Source organism: Mirounga leonina, unplaced genomic scaffold (assembly GCF_011800145.1).
Source record: "Mirounga leonina isolate KUSES-001 unplaced genomic scaffold, KU_Mleo_1.0 Mir_151, whole genome shotgun sequence".
Lineage (NCBI taxonomy): Eukaryota > Metazoa > Chordata > Mammalia > Carnivora > Phocidae > Mirounga > Mirounga leonina.
In genome coordinates, this window is record NW_023270377.1 from 31,698,338 (window position 1) to 31,721,438 (window position 23,101).

Sequence of the window (23,101 nt, forward strand, 5' to 3'; positions counted from 1 at the left end):
AAATATTATGATCTAATCCTGAATTTTATAAATTTGACATACTATATACTAATGACAAGGAACGTTTCCAAGTATTGGCCTAATTAGTTTCAGACTCCGAAACATTTCAGTTTAGATAGAGAACTAAGTGGACTATTGTAGGGGGGAAAAAACGCATCATTTACAAAATGACACAATGTCAGTGTTTAACTCTCACTACTCTTTTTTTTTTTTTTTTAAGATTTTATTTATTTGACAGAGAGAGACACAGCGAGAGAGGGAACACAAGCAGGGGGAGTGGGAGAGGGAGAAGCAGGCTTCCCGCTGAGCAAGGAGCCTGATGCGGGGCTTGATCCCAGGACCCTGGGATCATGACCTGAACTGAAGGCAGACGCTTAACGACTGAACCACCCAGGCGCCCCTCTCACTACTCTTTTAATCCCAAACTGGAAATTCAACTAAAAACTAACATTTTTTTAAAGTGGAATTTAGGATTTAGCAGTCGTATTAAAAACTTACTGAAATCCTTCAGAGAAAACAAAAATGTACTCATCCTTGTTAGATTTTTTTTTTTTAAAGATTTTATTTCTTTCTTTATTTGAGAGAGAAAGAGAGCACAAGCACAAGCCGGGGGAGGGGAAAAGGAAGAGGGAGAGAGAATCTCAAGCAGATTCCACACTAATCATGTAGTCTGACAAAGGGCTTGATCCCAGGACCCTGAGATCATGACCTGAGCTGAACTCAAGAGTTGGACACTTAACCGACCAAGCTACCTAGGAGCCCCCTCATCCTTGTTAGATTTGAAACAAGTGGGAACTGCAAAACACCAAACGACACCAGCTTGGTGGTTGGAATAGTTTAAAATACAACAGGCAGTTATCTTATAGAACTGAATATATATATATATGTTTTTTTGCTATATATCCTTGGGACTATACTATATTCTTACTGTATCAGAAGATTCAGAACCTCAAAATAAATTACCATATTATACTCTCTACAATGGTATACATAACAGATGAAAAATTAATCTAGAAAAATAATTAATAGCCAGATATACATCAATCTATTCTCTAGAAAACACATGCATCTCTATCTTAGTGATCTAATAAATAAATACAAAAATCTGAGGTGCCTGGGTGGCTCAGTTGGTTAAGCGGCTGCCTTCGGCTCAGGTCATGATCCCAGTGTCCTGGGATGGAGTCCCGCATTGGGCTCCTTGCTCAGCGGAGGGCCTGCTTCTCCCTCTCCCTCTGCCTGCTGCTCTGCCTACTTGTGCTCTCTCTCTCTCTAATAAATAAATAAAATCATTCAAAATAAATAAATAAATAAAAATAAACACAAAAGTCTTACCAGAGCTTTCCTATGTTTATAGATGAAATCTTCAGCTGACTTAGCCCATTTGGGGAGAATGACATCATTTACTACTTCTTTGGAAACTTGTAGACAACCCAAGTTAAATTCTAAGACAAATAAAAGATAAATGCATCAAATCATTTTAGATTTAAATAAATCAAGTAAAACAAGTATAAGGGCACAATCTTTAGCAAAACTGAGGCTTCTTTTCTTCTCTAAAAGGTGAGAACCAAGTTCCCTTCTTGATCTAAATTTACTGAACAGGTAAAAATAATTCTTATATTGAAATGCATTTTATCAGTTGATTAAAAAAGTAAATGAAAATAAAATACTTTCAAATTAGTTATTACAAAGTAAATCAGATTAACAATTGATTTTTGGTTGAGAAGTGGGGATGACCAAAATCTTAACCTACACAAAAATGCAATATTCAGTATTCTTCTTACATTAAAAATAATTAATATAGTCCTTCTAATGGTTAATTTACAAAATACAGCTCCTAGCGCTTTTCAGTGTAACTTATACTTTAAATTCACTCAGTGGAAGTGTTGTATTTGTCATAATAAAAAATATATATTTGTATACCATTCTTCTAAGTAGACACTGATATCATAAAGATTTGCTCATATAATTAAAATACAGTACTTTGACAAAATTGTCCCAAAGATGAAGTTTTCTTGTTTATATAGTGTGGAAAGAGAAAAGTGTTAACATAAAAGACCTTCATAAAAGAAGCTGTCTTAAAATATCAGTGTGTCCCAAAGCTGAATAGAGAGGTCTGAATGTCATAGAATGACAGGATGCACAGGGCCTGTGGCTTTGTTAATGAAACTACTGTGTAACAGACATTGTTGCCAACCTGCTAGCCATCCCTCCTTATTTGGTAACAGAACCTTGATTTTATTCAAGTATCCATCCTTGTGCTTTATTTTATGCCTGTAGCAGGCTGACTGGTATAAGGACAATGAGGAGAGGTTATAGGAAAGGATTTCTCACTCTTAAGAAATGACACAAATAATTAACAATCCACTTCTTTCTAAGACACTACTGTATCTGCCTATGAAGCCTAGAAATGCTTCAGTCATTTGTAACCACGAGAGGGAAGGAGCCAAGGACAAAGCCCAAACACTTAGAACAGCAGAATGAAAATACAGAAAGAACTTGGCTTTGATGATGTTGTTAAGCTACCTGAATACTACCATACCTTACGGTTTTCATTGTGGAAAATACTAAAATTTTCTTGCACAATTTTGAGTTGGTTTTATTAATATTTGTTTTACTAATTAATATTTGTTGACATTCTAAGTAATATACTTTGCTTTCTCCCACCTAACTCATTTCAAACAAAGAAGCAATATACAATTAGAAAAGGAAGCCAGCAGGACAGCAGTGCAAGATAGCAACTTGCTCTAGCGAACATCAGAAATTGTCAAACTAAGAGTATCTTAACTTCTGTGTTCAAATTTAATCTGCTCATCCTCCTAGCCCAGACACCCTGCTTTGGAGGCTCCAGTCCTATGGCTAAGAGTCTAGGGCCAGAGTCCATCAAGAGATTCATTTGATTTTCTGAAAGTGACCAATTTTATTTTATTTATTTATTTTTTTAAAGATTATTTATTCATTTGAGACACACAGAGAGAGAGAGCATGAGCAGGGGGAGAAGCAGGGAGAGAGGGAGAAGCAGGCTCCCCGCTGAGCCAGGAGCCTGATGCGGGGCTTGATCACAGGACCCTGGGATCAGACCTGGGCCGAAGGCAGACTCTTAACCATCTGAGCCACCCAGGAGCCCCTGAAAGTGATCAATTTTAAGTGCCTTACTCTGAGAAATCAGATGCCCTGCCTCCAACAGCATGTCTCAGGGTGCATGATCAGAGGACATAAAGCCCCGGATATGCTCTCCCTAGTGTGGCAAACAACTCTACTGAAGAAGCAAAGGGTCAAACATTAATACTTCATACTAAGGGAGGAAAAAGAAGTTGGTAATGGTCCACTGACACTGTAATTTCCCTTAAGAACCCCGGTAGTAACCATCTTGTCATTTTCTTACTGTGCTTAAAAATAAATCTAAAATTACTTCATAGAGGAAGTATTTGGATATTTTTAAAGACTGTCTTTGGCTCCATAATTCTCTACTGCAAAAACATAATATGATTTTTCAAATATTGTGGCAACTTATACCCTATCATTAATTTCAATTTGCCTCCTCCCTTCTGCTCTAAACCAGGAGTCAGCCAACTTTTTCTATGAAGTGTCAAAGAATAAATATTTTTTGCTTTTTAAACCCCTGGTCTCTGTTGCAACTACTCAAATATGCTGTTATGCTATGAAAGCAGCCACAATCTGTATGTAGATGAATTGGCTTGGCTGTGTTCCAGCAAAATTTTATTTATAAACAAATGAGTTTACACCCTGTGGATGTGACCCACGACTTATAGTCTGCAAACCCCTGGTCTAAATCCTCATCTTATCTAACTCAAACACTTCTTTTTTTTTCTTCCCGCCCCTAACTCAAAAACTTTTAGCCTAAGTGGATAGCTATATGGCTGAAATAGCATATGGCCATTTTTGCTTTCTAGGAAACACTAACTAATTCTCTCACCAATTCAAATTTGACTCATTTATCATGGTTCACCACAGCACTTCCCTGGAAAGTAAGACTATATCTGGGCATCAGTCAAACCCTCTCAATGAACAGTGCACAGACAGAATGAACCTTAAATAATCTATAGAATATCATAACAATATCCTGAAAGGTATTTTTCAGGATCCTTCACTGGGACCTGTTGAGTCAAAATTTTTAATCTCTTATTTCTTACGATTTTGATTTTCCAAAAACTCTGGGAAATAGAAGAATTCAGGAATAAGTTCCTTCACATCATATGGGTTGTCCATGAGAGCCTGCCATGTGGCGGGGATGGAATGGAACTGTCGATCTGCACAGTCAAACCTGCACGTGGAGATTGATAGAGAACAGTGAGTACTTAAGGACAGCAGCAACAGCCATGAAACAAACCTTACACCTCCTTCAGGTTTCCTAATGACTAGAGTTTCTCTTTCGTTAATCTTTCTCTTAATGTCTAAAAACACAATCTGGGAGGCACCTGGGTGGCTCAGTCAGTTAAGTGTCTGCCTTCGGCTCAGGTCGTGATCCCAGAGTCCCGGGATGGAGCCCCGCCTCGGGCACCCTGCTCAGCAGGAAGCCTGCTTCTCCCTCTCCCACCCCCCCTGCTTGTGCGCCCTCTCTCTCCTGTCAAATAAATAAATTCTTTTAAATAAAATAAAATAAAAACACAATTTGTTTTTCCTTCTTATGATAATCTATCTTTCAAATTTTGTTGCCAGGAACTAAATACTGTAACTTTAATCACTAGTATCATTTTATTTAAAAGAGCTGAAAACCAAATCACACTGGAGAAAATTTTCAAGTAATTAAATGTAAACCTAAGAGACTTTTAAAGAAAGGCCTAATTTTTGCTGAGTAAAATTCATTACCGAGAGTGAATAAACATTATTCGGATATTTTAGAATCACAGAATTTAAATATCATTGTTAATATACATGATTAACAGATCCATAGGAATGCTGCTGATTTAATCCTCTATACATAAACACCTTTGCAAACTCTTCTGCTAAAAACCAGAGGGTAAGTTAGGGAAATAGTTCTGTGGCTAAAGCTTTTTATATTTTACTTGCATATACTATTATTTTAAAGTTCCACCACAGGCCTATGGTAGTTGCAAGAAGGTCAAGTAGTCATGTTACAATTTTATTATACTGTTTTTATGTATTTGTTTTATTCACAAAAAGCATAAACCCCTCTGTTTCATCACCTTTGATATTGTTTTCCTGGATTTACCTAGTAATGACTTACTAAATGACACTGATGACTATTTTGACTCTTTTTATGCCTACCAGTCTTGGTTTGAGGTGGAGCTGAACTTAGCAGAACTCTGAGTTTAATTACAGTCAATGTTGGGTCATCAATAAAGTCTAATAATGGTGTATCCAAATTTAAGGAGATATAGTTTTTTTAAAATTTTTTATTGTTATGTTAATCACCATACCTTTAAGGGGATAGAGTTTTAATGGTAGAATTTTTTGTTTGGGTAAGGGAGAACAGCTTTCCTGAGATATAATTTACATATAATTCACAATTCAATGATTTTCAGTATATTCATGAGTTGTGCAACAATCACCACAATCAAATTTAGAACATTTTCATCACTCCAAAAAGAAACCCTGCATCTATTAGCAGTCACTCGCCATCCACTCTATCTCTACTCTCTGGCAACTACTAATCTACTTTCTGTCTCTATGGATTTGTCTCTTTGGGACGCTTCACGTAAATCATACAACATGTGGCTTTTTATGTCTGGCTTATTACATTTAGCATACTGTTTTTGAGGATCATTCATGTCGCAACATGTATCTATCCTTCATTCCTTTTATCTACTCATGGCCAAATAAGATTCCCATTGTACAGATATACTACATTTTATTTATTCCTTTCTCACCTGACAGACAGATAAACAACCTTTGGGCTGTTTTTACTTTTTGGCTATTACAAATAATGCTGCTATGTACACCTGTCTACAAGTTTTTGTATGAACATATGTCTTCAATTATTTTGGATATATAGCTAGGAGTGGAATTACTAGGTCATATGATAATTTTATGTTTAACCCTTTAAAGAACTGCCAGACTGTTTTCCACAGAGGCTACAGCATTTTTAATTTCCACAGGCAGTATATAAGGGTTCCAGCTTCTCAACATGCTCGTCAATACTAGGTATTATCTGTCTTTTTTATTATTGCCATCCTTGGAGGTGTGAAGAGGTATCTCAATTTGGTTTTGATTTGAATTTCCCTGATGACTAATAATATTGAGCATCTTTTCATATGTTTCTTGGACATTTGTATATCTTCTTTGGAGAAATGTCCACTCAGATCCTTTGTTCAGTTTTTAACTGAGTTGTCTATTATTGCATTGTAAGGGTTATTGCATTATAGACTTCTAAATACAAGTCCCTTATCAGATATACAACCTATAAATATTTTCTCCCTCTGAATGGGTTGTCCTTTTCCTTTCTTGATGGTGTCTTTTGAAGCACAGAATCTATTTCTTAAGCTTTGCAATAAAATCACTTATTTTTAAAATCATTAAAAGCTGAAAAGACCCAGTTATACTTTAATGGGGTGAAAATTACCTGCTATCATGTATATGTAACATTTGGAGATGGTTAATGTGATCATGGGGACAGAGTCTCTTCTTGAAAGCCAAGGCTTACTGTACTAGAGATAGGAAGTAAGGTTAATTTTGAGAGATAAAAACTATATGCCAAGAGAGTAGAATAGGCAATGTTTATATAGCTCAATTGGGTGCACAGGAAAGGTGAAATAGTAATGTTAAAGAATAAGGCAACACGGAGATAAAATGTGATTAAGTAGGGAGCTACAGAGAGGATACACTGGAAAACCGAGGACTCATAAAGAAGTTTGTTTCTTTAGGATTATTAGGAAAGTGTGAAACATAGTAAGTTATAACTGACAGGTAAATATGATAATACAATGGCATCACAGACCTGTGTGGATTATGTAAGAGCCCCTCATTCCTCCTTATTTTTATTCTTTAATAAATATTTTAAAGAGGACTACATATGCATTGGTTAGGTTTAAATCTCTGGCAGATGTCATGGATCTAGATCTAAATCAGTTCAACCTCTCAATCTCTGGCAGGTTCCTAAAACCAGTAAGAATCACAAAGTTACACTAGATAACAGTAAAAAGGAATTCTCCTTAAAGGTCATTTGTGTAAGTCAACTGGAGTGACCCATTCTCAAACTAGTTTGGCTGTTTTTGTTTAGAGGCTATTAAATGAATCAAAATCTAATAGAGGAGAATAAAAAAGATAAGGCCCTGTTATACAGTACATGACATGAAAGCCAAGAGTTTTCAATGCTAACATGTAGTATTAAGAAAATAGCTTATTTACCCAAAACATACCTTCCACTCTGAAGCTGGATGTGGAGGGTGGTGAATGGTTCTGTACGAATAAGATAGTGCATAACCCCAGCAGAATTTGAATAGTGAGTACCATAATGAAATTTATCAATAGTTCCCATGGGATCCTCAAAATTTTCATATCTAAAAAAAGAAACTAAACTTTTGTAACCACAACAGTAATATTAAATTAGGAGGACATAAGGTTGTATTGCATTGCTAGAAACATGCTTTTTAAGAAGTCCCTGTTAATATTCATTATTTACATATTCATATCATCACACCAAGTTAATAAATGAAAAAAAATTCTTTTTTTTTCCTGAAAGTAGTATCACTAGAAACAGGATTCTGGGATAGTTTCATATTATGCAATAATATATAGTTGCTGTAGATAAATTAGAAAACACAGAGAACCAAAAAAGGGGAAACTTAAAATCAAGCACAGAGATAATTAACATTAACATTCTGATGAATATCTGTCACCCTTAATGTATAAGTTAATACACAAATATATTTTAATATAAAAGTGCTATACATAATATATTGTTCACAACCTATTTTTTCATTAGTAATTTTCTACTTATGTCTTTCCAAATGACTGAGTAGTCTACTTTTTAACAGTACCTGGTATTTATTTATTTATTTTTTTAAAGATTTTTTTTTTTTTTTTTATTTGAGAGAGAATGAGAGAGAGCACATGAGAGGGGGGAGGGTCAGAGGGAGAAGCAGACTCCCTGCCGAGCAGGGAGCCCGATGTGGGACTCGATCTCGGGACTCCAGGATCATGACCTGAGCCGAAGGCAGTCGCTTAACCAACTGAGCCACCCAGGCGCCCCCAGTACCTGGTATTTATAACAGTAACATATATGAATGTATGACAATTTAACTATTTCTTTAGTTTTATTTACAAAGGGTTGTTTCCATTTTTCTGCTACTGCAAGCAAAGTGATAATGAGACATCCCTTTGTGGCCAAGGTAATGAAAGAAAATATAGAAGATCGGTCAAGAATTATGGAAATGAATGCCTAACAATTAAAGGAAAAAGAAGGTTGGATAGGAAGGAAGATGATGAATAGGAAGACCTAAAGCAGATAATAAGGAAAGGATATATATACAGTGATTCTGTAAGCACTACCACTGTGTAATTGTTTTGAATGGTGGTTTGAATACTGACATCTGAATTAGCGGGTATAAAATCTGAGTAAGAACACTTTTTTGGAGGAACTAAACACTAAACTTTTCAAACCAAAACAGTAATTAGTTCATCGAGTTGAGGCCAATTTCCTTTTACACAGGAATCATTAATATTTAGGGGAATAAAAGCTTTCAGGTCAAAGTCATCTGCATCTATGCAAAAACATATACTACTGAAATTTAAAACAATATTTCCTGTGGAACGGTATTTTAAAAAGCTTGTTTTTTTGTTATTGTCAGAAAGTTTGACTAATGGTAGTGAGGTAACATATACACAGCAGAATTCCACTAGTAAATCAAATCAAGTATCAAATACTACAAAAAGTCCTAAGATAGATTTGCAAATAAAATGAAAAAAAAAATGTACAGGGATGCCTGGGTGGCTCAGTCAGTTAAGCGTCTGCCTTCGGCTTGAGTCATGATCCCGGGGTCCTGGGATAGAGTCCCCCATCGGGCTCCTTGCTCAGCGAGGAGCCTGCTTTTCCCCCTGCCTGCCACTCCCGCTGCTTGTGCTTTCTCTCTCTCCCTCTAATAAATAAATAAAATCTTAAAAAAAAAAAAAAGTACAATCTACTCTCAAGTAAATCTACACTATTTGTTTGCAAAATAGTTTTTTGCCCTTATTATTAGAAGTCATAACTGACAATTCATCCACAATTTCACATGGAGAAAAAGGGAAATTAAAATTATTCTTTTACCTGTCAGCAGCTTGCTTTGAATAAAAAAAAATTGTAAGGCATTCACAGGATAGATCATAAATATACAGAATTATAAAAATTCCTTTCCTCATTAAAAGACAGCAACTTTCTACACATTTCACTATATTTTATTTATTCACATTATTTGTGAATCATAGGTTAGTATTAATTTTATATCTACCAAAATATTGTATTAAATTAAGGGTATTTTTGCATGTTAAATTAGGAGGTTAATAAGTCTAAAATATCTGGGAAGAAAAATTACCTTTTAGCACATACAAACTGAAAAGAAACTCTAAACAAAGTCAATTGAAATTTGGCAAAGAAGTGAAATAAACAGACTACAGTTAAGATACTTGAGGGACAATGATGTATTTTCAAGAAGACATAGTGAAGGGATTATCAGACTGATTAACAAAAATCGCTGTGCATTTAAAAAAAGTAACATCTGGTTGGCCATGGTAGAAATCAATGCAAATTCAAAATACCTTCAAAAATGATGGGTATCTTTCAAAAGGGATAAAAGGCACTTACTTTTCTCGCATGGCTTTGGCATTTTTATCATTAACTACTCCAATTGGTTTGCAAAGATCTCGAAATACAGATGGGTTATTAAGGTCCAACTCTTCTGACGTATAATCTTGTAAAATCCAGGGAAACTAAAAGAGCCACAATTTACAATTCAGACATCCCTTTCCAGAGAAGCTACTATCCCTATATGTAACATCAAATGCTTATCTAAAGACAAAAAGGAATAGTCTTTAAAAATATTTTTCCCTGTTTCAAATGTTTATTCATCTTCAGTTCCATAACCAGAAACATTATTTCCTATAATTCCACTGGAATATTTTCAACGAAGTGGAAAAAAAAGCTTTTATTATTTAATTACTCTTCATGTTTATATACTTTTTGAAGATAGCATGTAGAAAATATACAAAAGGCAAAAACAGTTTTTGTATCTTTTTTAAAGATGAAAAATCATCTTACACATACATTTTGGGTATTATAAAACTGAAAGTCAATTCCATATTTATAAGATTTCTATAAAACTTACCACAGGATACTGCGCAAGGTCATTATAGGTTCGTCCTGCCATTGTATTTATTTGAATGAGGTAGTCAAAGTTTGATATCTCTCTGTTCACCCATTTCTAGATAGTACAAAAAGCAAAATCCAAATTAACTTAAATTTTTACAAGTTAGTAACTATTATTGATAGTATTTTTTTTTTTTAAGATTTTATTTATTTATTTGAGAGAGAGAATGAGAGAGAGAGCACGAGAGGGGTGAGGGTCAGAGGGAGAAGCAGACTCCCTGCTGAGCAGGGAGCCCGATGCGGGACTCGATCCCGGGACTCCGGGATCATGACCTGAGCCGAAGGCAGTTGCTTAACCAACTGAGCCACCCAGGCGCCCCTATTATTGATAGTATTAACATAATCTTTTGTTCCCATAATCTTGATCATCTTACTAATAAAAGGAATGGGGCTTTAAAAAAGGCTTAAACCAATAAACATTTCCTAAATTTCCTTCCTTTTAAAAACTGATCTTTAGAAAAGGAAGAGAAAATTAAACATAAATCTTTTATTATAGTCAAAAAATTCACAAGAATTCTTTTTTCCAATTAAGTTATTTTATTTAAATATCTTAAAAATGTCAATTTTAGGACTGTCCAACATTGAAAATTTTGTTATAAATTGAAATTTTCAGAAGTGCACATATTAAAAAAAAAAAAAGCATCCTAAAGTACTAAAATATCTATAAATTTTAAATAAATATTATCTTACCTATTCTCAGAGAACTGCCTTGCTAGAACAATAGTAGACGGGATTTTGCTACATTAGATATAAAATTTTCTAAAGAAAAACATAACCACTATTTTCTTTTAATCACTAGCCTGCTAATTACTCTACACAGTTTGGGTATGCCGAAGAATTTTGCTGACAGATTAATATTCACCTTTAAGTTTACTGTTTTGCCTTATGCAAAAGATATACTTATGGGAATGGTGAGAAATGAATTTATATATATATACATATATTTTATAGAAAACCCAATTAAAATTATTCTTGAGTGCTAACTTGAGAAGTACTTTAACAAATAAAGTTTATTCCACAAAAAAAACAGGAAATGTATTCCATTAAATAAAGCTTATTCCATAAGCAATATGAAAGAATTGCTGATAGCTTTTGAACAAGAGCAACACTTAAGATTATGATTAAAGCATATATAAGAGGGAAGAGAGATTCAGGAGGCAGAGACCTGAATTAGGAGACTACTGACAGTCCTGGAAAGCAAAAAAAACAATGGTCTTTCCTTGGATGTTGGTAGTAGAAATTCAAGATATACTGGGATACAGGTGAGGATAAAATATACAAGAGCATTAATTAGATTTGGCTAAGAGATGAACGGATTTTTTTTTTTTGCCTTTTTTTCCCATGGGGTCTTTTATATTTTCCCACTTTTTACCTCATGCATAGATTAATTTTATTATTAGAAAAACCCAACAAACCCATCTGTTATATTTTAAAAAGATAAAATTATTAAAATAGAATTCATAAGATATGCCCATAAACTAAATGGTATTGGAGCTGGAGGACAGGGTACTGTTTTAGTGAAACAGAAAGATTCAAAGATAATTCAACAAATCAATTTGAATGGAAGAATGGTTATAATAACCAAAATAAAATAAGCAGAAGAGGAAGTTTTAGGCAAAAGCCTGAAATATAATATGAACATTAAAACAGTGACTGTTAAAATTTCCTACCTGTGTCAATCCTGATGCTTTGAATAATTCCTGTGGTGATCTGGTTCCATAACTATTTGGAGAATGAAGTGACAACAGTCTGCTATATACTTTGTTTCTAACCTATAAAAAACAGCATTTTACAGTTTAAAAATTGATCAAGACAAGCTGGGATGGCTTTTGTAACTGCTTTAGTGAAATATAATTCACATACCACAAAATTTACCCTTTTGAAGTATACAAATCAGTGGGCTTTTTCTGTATATTCAAAAAAGCTGTGCAAACATAAACATTATCTAACTCTGGAACATTTTCACCATCCTTGAAAGAAACTTCATACTCACTAGCCATCACCCTCCAAAATTCTCACTCCCTCTCAACTCCTGATAACCACTAATCTACTTTCTGCCTCTACAAATTTGCCTATTCTGGACATTTCTCATAAATAGATTATTATGGTTTTAACTACTCTACTAGGTTTGGTGAAGTCAAGCCATATATTTTTTGAAAAAGTTATAGTGTATAATGGAATGATCAGCAGATACTGAATCAGAAAACCAGCTTGAGTACAGTTCAAATTTAGTCCTGTCATTTACCAATCATACTGGAAAATCAATTAATTTACTGAGTTTCATTTGTACATTAAACATAGTAATCTCTACCCTTACAGTTTTCTGAATTCTTCAAGGCTATACAAATGTAAAGTAATAAAATTCATCTTTGAACTTCAGTTTCCTCATCTATAAAAAAAAGCAGTAACAGAATTTGCCACAGTGAATCTGAAGGTTTTTATGAAGATTAGAACCACATATAAATTTGCTTTAAAAACTATAAAGTTAGACAAATGTACAGTATTCAACAGAAGCATGGTTGGTTTAATTACATGACATACCTTCCTAAAAAACACAAGTTTTGTATATTCCTAGGGGGAATTTTATTTTAATAGTAAAAAAAGTATTCTTTTGTAAAAAAAAACAGAAATGCCCTTTAAACGTCTGAACAAAATCATCTATAATTAAATCTGGATCCCACAGATGAACAGAAACTTAGTTACTGACCGTGCTAATCCAGATTGTCTCAGAAGCAAATGAAAAAAATAGAATTGAATATTCAAAGGATTTTATTAGGAGAGATGCCTGTGACAGAAAATGAAGAGCTAAGCAAGACTGGGAGAGCTATCAGAAAATTATGCAAGTCTGACCCCAAGTGAGTAACAGAGGGAAGGAAGGTTGGGGGCAAGCATCCCAAGTAACATGCTGAAGATACACAGCTACTGGTGGAGCTAGTATCTAGACCCAAGTAATCTGGCTTCAGGGGTAATGTCTTAACCACTTACATTATTCAAGAATTTACTCTATTCCCGGAAAAAATACCTGCCCCGTTATTATTTAACTGAACCCAACCCAATTTCATAAATCCCAACATATTATATATATTATATATTATTTCACAACTGGATACTGTGAGGTACCTATTTGCTGACACCCAATATTTTACTGATTTATCTGCTCATATATAAAAACTGAGAATAAGCACCCTAAAAATACTCAAACATAAATCCCAACAAAATTCATTTACTACTTAGCTCCTAAGGCATATACTTTTTCCTCTAATATTTTGACTTCACAAATGAGCAGAGTCCAAAGTTTCATTATAGCTCACCAGCTGGAAAATTACTTCAAGCTAACACTCTGGGACTTCCAGAAAGGTAACATCTTACATACCTCTTTTTTGAAATTGAGAAAGTAGTTGGATTGGTCAACATGAAAAATCTCAAGAGCTGACCTCCTTAAATTGTAACGCCGCAGATGAATCTCTCGAACTTGAGAATGAGGCCACTTGAAATCAAAGCCTACTCCTGAAAACAGAAGAAATCTTGTGATGAAGGTACCATATGAAGTTACTCATGTTATGCAGAAAGTATCTCCTAGTTCCTGACAAAAGAGGCACTTAGGGAAAAGGAATCAAATTTCTATTTCACAGAAATCATTTGTTAAATTTAGTGGATGTTTAAATGGTTTCTTTCATTTCTTTTTTTTTTTTAAAGAGAGAGAGCACGCACATTGTGTGTGGGGGGAGAGGTAGAGGGGCTGGGAGAGAGACAACCTTAAGTAGTCTCCACATCCAGCATGGATCTGACTCGGGGCTCAATCTCAAAACCCTGAGATCATGACCTGAGCTGAAATCAAGAGTAGGATGCGTAAGTGTCTGAGCCACCCAGGAGCCCCTAAATGGTTTAAAACTTAAAAAAAAAAAAAAAAAAAAAATTCTATAGCTATTCCACTTCCTTCTCATGAGAACAGAGAATCATCCTGATTATTATATCTCAGAAACATATCTCTTTATATTGGCATTATAGATTTAAATATCCTTTTTATTTTCAGATAAAGGATTAGGTGAGAAGCCGATGGAAATAAATGTACAAATAAAATTAAGATTGCATTTTATAACAAGTTTACAGCAATCTCCTCTCACTAAACCTTTTAAAAAACATTAAAAAAAAAAGCATTCCCTTTAATACACTGTTGAATAAAAAAACCGAATCCCATACTGACTTTCCATTTCTCCTTTTAGATGACAGACCACAATTCCAGTACTATCTTATTGTTTTCTTCTCATTAATATTTGATAAACTGGATACTTAACTATTGAACAACAGAAATTATTCCCCCAGAACTCCTCACCATCTTCTTTTTCAATACTGCAATCATAGAAGTAAATGTGTTGAGTAGTGATTTCTAATCTGCCAGGAATTACGTCAATTATTGTAATGAGTTCACAATCTTCCGACAAGACCAATTTTTCTTTTTGATCCTGTTCTTCTTTCTCATCACTGTAAAAACAAAAATCAACCAAACAAAAACCACCCAACAATGTATTCTGTGTGAATGGAAATGAGTATCAAGAAAGCATATTTGAATTACTAAAAAAAAAATTTCACTGCATATTAAATTACTTAAATACTGTCCAAATGTTATTGCCCAATAACTCAGTTTCCAAAAAAAAAGTTTTACATTTTAATTGTATGTGACTCATTAAAACAAAATATAGTGAATCTTTTAAGACTACTGGCAGAGAGGACGCCTGGGTGGCTCAGTTGGTTAAGCAACTGCCTTCAGCTCAGGTCATGATCCTGGAGTCCCTGGATCGAGTCCCGCATCAGGCTCCCTGCTCGGCAGGGAGTCTGCTTCTCCCTCTTCCACTCCCCCCGTTTGTGTTCCCTCTCTCGCTGTGTCTTTCTGTCAAATAAATAAATAAAATCTTTAAAAAAAAAAAAAAAAAAGACTACTGGCAGAGAACAATTCAAACATGCAGCAGTACTAGTCATGTGATTTTAGTTATATTTGGGAGGCATGAATTGAGCAGAATATACCAATCTGTGAATAAAGGACTGCATCATTAGTGATGTTTTATAAATAATTATCAGAAGCACTAATTATGATTGATTCTTAAACTGTAAAATAAGACTTTTTTTTTTCTTTTTTTGACTTAGAGACAACGAGAGAGGGAACACAGGCAGGGGGAGTGGGAGAGGGAGAAGCAGGCTTCCCGCCGAGCAGGGAGCCCAATGTGGGGCTTGATCCCAGGACCCTGAGATCATGACCCGAGCCAAAGGCAGTCGCTTAACCAACTGAGCCACCCAGGCACCCTAAAATAAGACTTCTTGGTAATTTCTAGGTAATTTCCCCTAACAGTAGGACTGGGGATGATACAAAGACCTACTACTGCAATTATTACTTAGAGTGAAGCCACCTTATTTATATTAAGAGAACTGTTATACTTTATTTTTATTGGGGAAGATAACTGGGAAGGGTGTGTCTTCTAGTGGCCTAGGTGATTCTGACTGCCAGATATAGAAATGGGAACTCCTACCACTCACAGAATGCTATTCAAGTAAATCTTTCAAGCCAGCTGCATCCTGGTCCTAGGTATTTCACATCTGCCCCATTTCCAGGACAGCAATGACTAAGTCCAATTTTTTCCCCCCAGTGGAGTTCCAGGAGGAAGCTCTACAAGTATCACCAGCCTAATTGGTGATATTGCAACCCACGACTTAAAGCTAAGCTGTAAAAAAAATATTAAAAATTAAGAATGTTTTCCTAAACAGTGAAATTCCAATATTTACAGTGATGAAATAGAAATATAAGTGACTTGGAAGAGCAAATAGTCTGAACGTTATTTATATTTTATAAAAGAAAGGGTTTGGTTTTTTAGTTTGTAATTAATGAGACTGACATATTCATTGAATTCACTAGTCATTAAAGTAAAAAAAAAATTTTGTTTTAAAAGGCTGACTAAATAATTTACCAAAGATAGCACCCTATATAATTAACCCTACCCAGTTCCCTGAAAATTATCAAGGAAATCTTAAAAATTATCAGAATTATATGAACCTGTTTATGGTAACAAAGTATACTATTGAACCTGGTCAATTTGTAATACTAAAATTCAGTTCCAAAGAAATATATGCCAAGTGTAGCTTATAATCCATAAAAAAGTGATGTTCAGAATAAATTACATATTTGGGTCTTAACTACTCATTTTTGGCTGAAGGTGAGGCTTTATCAGAGAAAGTAAAAGTCAGGGCAGATGTGTAAATCATGAAATTTGAACACATTCCCTAAAGCACACACAGTTCCACTGGCAAAGAATGGCAGTCTTCTGGAACAAGGGGTTTAAATAAACCAACTAACTGATTACTGGCTGACCACCAAGCTATACTAACTTTAAAAGGCCAGCCTTTTTTTTTTTTTTTTTAAAAAGACTTTTTGTTTAAACACAAAACAAAGTAAAACAAAAACCCATTCCATGAGTACAGACATCACTGGTAACAGGCAGCAGGTAAGATATACTCCACAGAATTAGTCCAGGAAAGTCGCTAAACAAAAATACCACCACAATAACCACCATCAAGGAAGGGGATCAGAAACCAGAGTGGTTACAATTTACTATCTAAAATGCATAGTTTTCACAAAAATTATGAAACGGTAAAGTATGGGCCATAAAGACAAAAGCAGTAAAAAGAAACTGTTGTTGGGGGACCGCAGATGTTCAACTTAGCAGACAAAGACTGTAAAGTAGCTATCATAAATACATTAAAAGAACTAAACGAAACTATGTTTAAAGAACTAAAGTGCATTATGGCAACAAAGCCTAGTCAAATAGAGATTGTCAATTAAGAGATAGAAATTACATACATATCTGTAAAAAAAAGAAGCACAAGGAAAATCGTTGAATCAAAAAGCATGATAACTAAATGAAAAATTCACCAGAAGGACACAACAGCATATCTGAACTTGCAGAAGAAAGACCCAGGTCTCTTGGTGACAGTTCAAAACAAACTGTCCAATCTGAAGCACACAAAGCAGGATGAAAACACCTCAAAGGGTTATCATCATGGGAAACAAAATGTTTTATAAAGGGACTCCCAGAAGAAGACAGAGAAAAAGAGCCAAACATATACATTTGAAGAAATAATGCCTGACAACTTGCCAAATAATAATAATAATAATAATAATCTACACAACCAGGAAGATCTTATGAATATCCAAAGAGATCTACATATGGACATAAAGCCAAGGTGTTGAAAGGCATGGACAAAAAATACAACAATACAGGACACTAAAAGGTAGTGGTATGACACAGTCAAAATGCTGAAAGGAAAAAAATAAACTTGTCCACTAAAAATTGTATATCCAACAAAACTATCCATTAAAAAAGAAAGTAACGGTTCTCAGGCAACTCGATAATCACATAAAAAAAGAATGAATGTGGGGCGCCTGGGTGGCTCAGTCGTTAAGCGTCTGCCTTCGGCTCAGGTCATGATCCCAGGGTCCTGGGATCGAGTCCCACATCGGGCTCCCTGCTCGGCAGGAAGCCTGCTTCTTCCTCTCCCACTCCCCCTGCTTGTGTTCCTGCTCTCGCTACCTCTCTCTCTGTCAAATAAATAAATAAAATCTTCCAAAAAAAAAAAAAAAAAAGAATGAATGTGGACTCCCACATCATACCACATATAAAAATTAACTCAAAATGGATCAAAGACCTAAATGTAAGAGACAATATATAAAACTCCTAGAAAATGTAAAACTTTTGTGCATCAACGAAATGAAGGAAAACACATTCAAGGGAGAACATTTTCGCAAATCACACATCTGATAAGGCATTTGTATATAGAATAAAGAACTGTTATAACTTAATAACTTAAAGATAACCCAATTAAAAATGAGCAAAGTATCTGCATAAATATTTATATATTTATAAATATATAAAAAAATATATAAACAGTAAGTACATGAAAAGATGCTCAGCATCACTGGACATTAGGAAAATGCAAATTAAAATCACAAGGTACCATTTAAAATCAGATAGTATAATAAGTAAACACACAGAATACAAAAGTTGGGGTAGATGTGGAAAAATTTAAACCCCAGAATGTTAAATGGTGTAGTCATTGTGAAAACAATTTTATAATTCCTTAAATAAACATAGAATTACTACATGCCTAACAAATTCATTCCTAGGTATATACCCAATATAACTGAAAACATATGTTGACACAAAGATTTGTACATGAATATTCATGAAGTATTATTTATAAAAGGCAAAAAGTAGAAATAACTATATGTCCATCAATTGATGAATAAACAAAAGTGGTATATGAATGAACCTTGGAAACATTATCCTGAATGAAATGAGGACACAAAAGGCCACCTATTTTAAGAAATAAATGAAATGTAGAAAACAGGCAAATCCAATAAAGACAGAAAGCAGATTAGTGGTTTCCAGGGGATGCACAAAAGGGAAAATTGGGAGTGACTACTAAAAAGCATAAGATTTCCTTTCAGAATGACGGACATATTCTGGAATTAGTGGTAATGTTCACTCTGTGAATATACTAAAACCCATGGAACAGTACACTTTAACATAGTAAATTTGATATTATACGAATCTTAATTTTCGAAAAACAGAACTCTATTTTTTAAAAAGAATCCAAAATGAAAGCAAAAACAAAGACTTCCAAAGATAACGAAGACTGAGACAATCTGTGGCTATCAGACCTTCCTTATAAGAAAACAAAAGAAGTCCTTCAGGCTGAAAGGAGATGACACCAGATGTAATCTGAATGTTCACAAAGAAACAAAGTATATAAGTATGGTAATTATCTTCCCTTAACTAATTTAGACAAATGCATAAAACAGTAACTATTAAACTGTATTGTTGGGAAAAGAGTCCAAGATGGCGGAGGAGTAGGAGAACTTAATTTTTGTCTGGTCCCAGGAATTCAGCTAGATAGCTACTAAATCATTCTGAACACCTCTGAACTCAACCAGAGATCTAAAAAGAGAATTGTGGAAATTTTACAAAGAGAAAAGTGACCACTTTCTGCAAGAATGACAAGATGGAAAAACTCAGCTCAAAAAAGAGAACAAGAGGCAGTACTGACTGCCAGGGACCTAATCAGTATGGACATAAGTGAGATGTTGGAACTAGACTTCAGAATAATGATTATAAAGATACTAGCTGGGCTTGAAAAAAGCAAAGAAGACACTAGAAAATCCCTTTCTGGAGAAATAAAAGAACCAAACTCTAACCAAGTCGAAAACAAAAAGGCCCTTAATGAAAGGCAATAAAAAATGGAAGCTTTAATTGCTAGGATAAATGAGGCAGAAGAGAGATTTAGTGATATAGGAGACAAAATGATGGAGAATAAAGAAGCTGAGAAAAAGAGAAACAACTGGATCATGAGGGGAGAATTTGAGAGATAAGCAATACCAAGGAGCGAAACAATATTAGAATAAATGGGATCCCAGAAAAAGACGGGGGAGGGGCAGAAGGTATATTGGAACAAATTATGGCTGAGAACTTCCCTAATCTGGGGAAGGAAACAGACATTCAAGTCCAGGAGGCACAGAGAATACCCCTCTAAATCAATAAAAATAGGTCAACACCCCAACATGTAATAGTGAACCTTGCAAAACTCAGAGACAAAGAGAAAATCCTGAAAGGAGCTAGGGACAAGAGGTCCATAACTTACAAGGGTAGAGCACTGGGTGATATACACAATTAATGAATGATGTGCTATACAGTGGCTAATTGAACATAATTAAAAAAACTAATAAATTAAAATTAAAAAAAAAACCTACAAGGGTAGAAACATTAGACTGGCAGCAGACCTATCCACAGACACCTGGCAGGCTAGAAAGGACTGGCATGATATATTCAGGATGCTAAATGAGAAAAATATGCAGCCAAGAATACTTTATCCAACAAAACTATCATTCAAAACAGAAGGAGATAAAAAGCTTCCAGGACAAACAGAAACTAAAAGAACTTGTGATCACTAAACCAGCCCTGCAAGAAATATTAAAGGGCATCCTTTAAGCAAAGACAGAGCCCCAAAGTAACACAGAACCAGACAATATCCAGAAACAGTGACTTTATAGGTAATACAATGACACTAAATTCATATCTTTCAACAGTTACTTTGAATGTAAATGGGCTAAATGCCCCGAATCAAAAGACACAGGGTATCATATTGGATAAAAAAGCAAAACCCATCAATATGCTGTCTGCAAGAGACTCATTTTAGACCCAAAGACAACCCAGATTGAAAATGAGGGGATGGAAAACCATTTATCATGCTAATGAACATCAAAAGAAAGCTGGGGAAGCACTCCTTATATCAGACAAATTAGATTTTAAACCAAAGACTGTACTAAGAGATGACGAAGGACACTATATCATAATTCAAGGGTCTATCCAACAAGAAGATCTAACAATTGTAAATATTTATGCCCCTAACATGGGAGCAGCCAATTATATAAGCCAATTAATAACAAAATTAAATAAATACAATAATAGTAGGGGACTTAAACACCCCACTTACTGCAATGGGCAGATCATCTAAGCAGAAGATCAACAAAGAAACAAGGGCTTTGAGTGACACACTGGACGAGATGGACTTCACAAATATATTCAGAGCATTCCATCCTAACGCAAGAGAATACACATTCTTCTCTAGTGCCCATGGAACATTCTCCAGAATAGATCACATCCTGGGTCACAAAACAGGTCTCAACCAGTGCCAAAAGACTGGGATCATTTCCTGCATATTTTTGGGTCACAATGCCGTCAAACTTCAATTCAATCACAAGAGGAAATTTGGAAAGGGCTCAAATACGTGGAGGTTAAAGCATTCTACTAAAGAATGAATGGGTCCAACAGGCAATTAAAGAATTTTAAAAATTAATGGAAACAAATGAAAATGAAAACATAACTGTTCAAAATCTTTGGGATGCAGCAAAGGCAGTCCTAAGAGGGAAATACATGCCTTTCTCAAGAAACAAGAAAGGTCTCAAATACACAACCTAACACTACACCTAAAGGAGCTGGAGAAAGAACAGCAAATAAAGCCTAAACCCAGCAGGAGAAGAGAATTAATGAAAATTAAAGCAGAAATCAATGAAACAGAAACCAAAAGAACAGTAGAACACATAACAAAACTAGGAGGTGGTTAAGAATTAGTAAGATCAATAAACCCCTGGCAAGACTTATCAAAAAGAAGAGAAAGGACCCAAATAAATAAAATCATGAATGAAAGAGGAGAGATCAAAACCAACACCAAAAAATACAAACAATTATAAGAGATTATGATCAATTATATGACAACAAATTAGACAATCTGGAAGAAATGGATGCATTCCTAGAGACGTATGAACTACCAAAACAGAAATTGGAAGAAATAGAAAACCTAAACAGACCCATAACCAGCAAGGAAACTGAAGAAGGAATCAAAAATCTCCGAACAAACAAAGAGCCCAGGGCCAGATGGCTTCCTAGGGGAATCCTACCAAACATTTAAGAAAAATTAATATCTATTCCTCTGAACTGTTTCAAAAGAATAGAAATGGAAGGAAACTTCCAAACTCTTTCTATGAGGCCACCATTACCTTGATGCCAAAGCCAGACAGAGACCCCGACAAATAAGGAGAATTACAAACCAATATCCCTGATGAACAAGGAATTCTCAACAATACACCAGCCAATAGGATCCAACAGTACATTAAAAGGATTATTCACCACAACCAAGTGGGATTTATTCCTGGGCTACAAGGGTGGTTCAACATCTGCAAATCAACATGATACGTTACATTAATAAAAGAAAGAACAAGAACCATATGATATTTTCAATAGATGCAGAAAAAACATTTGACAAAGTACAGCATCCATTCTTGATTAAAACTCTTCACAGTGTAGGGACAGAGGGAACATACCTCAAGATCATAAAAGCCATATGCAAAAAGCCCACAATAAATATCATTCTCAATGGGGAAATACTGAGAGCTTTTCTCCTAAGGTCAGGAACATGACAGGGATGTCCACTATCACCACTGTTATTCAACACAGTATTAGAAGTCCTAGCCTCACAAAAAAAGACATCGACAATAATAGTAGGGGACTTTAACACCCCCCTCGCTGAAATGGATAGATCATCTAAGCAAAAGATCAACACAGAAATAAAGGCTTTAGGGGCGCCTGGGTGGCTCAGTTGGTTAAGCGACTGCCTTCGGCCCGGGTCATGGTCCTGGAGTCCCGGGATCGAGTCCCACATCGGGCTCCCTGCTCGGCAGGGAGTCTGCTCCTCCCTCTCATGCTTTCTGTCTCTCATTCTCTCTGTCTCAAATAAATAAATAAAATCTTTAGAAAAAAAAAAAAAAGAAAGAAAGGCTTTAAATGAAACACTGGACCAGAGGAACTTCACAGATATATTCAGAACATTCCATCCCAAAGCAACAGGATACCCATTCTTCTCTAGTACCCATGGAACATTCTCCAGAAAAAAATCACATCCTGGGTCACAAATCAGGTCTCAACTGGTACCAAAAGATTGGGATCATTCCCTGCATATTTTTGGACCACAATGCTTTGAAACTAGAACTCAGTCACAAGAGGAAAGTTGGAAAGAACTCAAATACATGGAGGCTAAAGAGCACCATATTAAAGAATGAATGGGTCAACCAGGAAATTAAAGAAGAATTAAAAAAATTCATGGAAAAAAATGGAAATGAAAACACAACTGTTCAAAATCTTTGGGATGCAGCAAAGGCGGTCCTAAGAGGAAAGTATATAG

At 35.0% G+C, this 23,101-nt stretch overlaps 1 protein-coding gene across 9 annotated transcripts in view; it reads right to left on the reverse strand.

The window, feature by feature from the left end:
* NBEAL1 (neurobeachin like 1) overlaps positions 1 to 23,101 on the reverse strand; it is a 192,830-nt gene that overhangs the window by 41,562 nt on the left and 128,167 nt on the right. For 6 of the 9 annotated variants that reach the window (XM_035007339.1, XM_035007341.1, XM_035007337.1 and 3 more), the window contains 8 exons: positions 14,616 to 14,803; positions 13,695 to 13,828; positions 11,992 to 12,093; positions 10,281 to 10,376; positions 9,761 to 9,885; positions 7,338 to 7,478; positions 4,152 to 4,282; positions 1,333 to 1,442 (listed from right to left, as the gene is read on the reverse strand). In XM_035007339.1, the coding sequence (XP_034863230.1) occupies positions 1,333 to 1,442; positions 4,152 to 4,282; positions 7,338 to 7,478; positions 9,761 to 9,885; positions 10,281 to 10,376; positions 11,992 to 12,093; positions 13,695 to 13,828; positions 14,616 to 14,803 (1,027 nt within the window). The remainder of the gene's footprint in view (positions 1 to 1,332; positions 1,443 to 4,151; positions 4,283 to 7,337; positions 7,479 to 9,760; positions 9,886 to 10,280; positions 10,377 to 11,991; positions 12,094 to 13,694; positions 13,829 to 14,615; positions 14,804 to 23,101) is intronic. The other 3 variants (XM_035007342.1, XM_035007340.1, XM_035007338.1) reach the window with 1 other exon arrangement.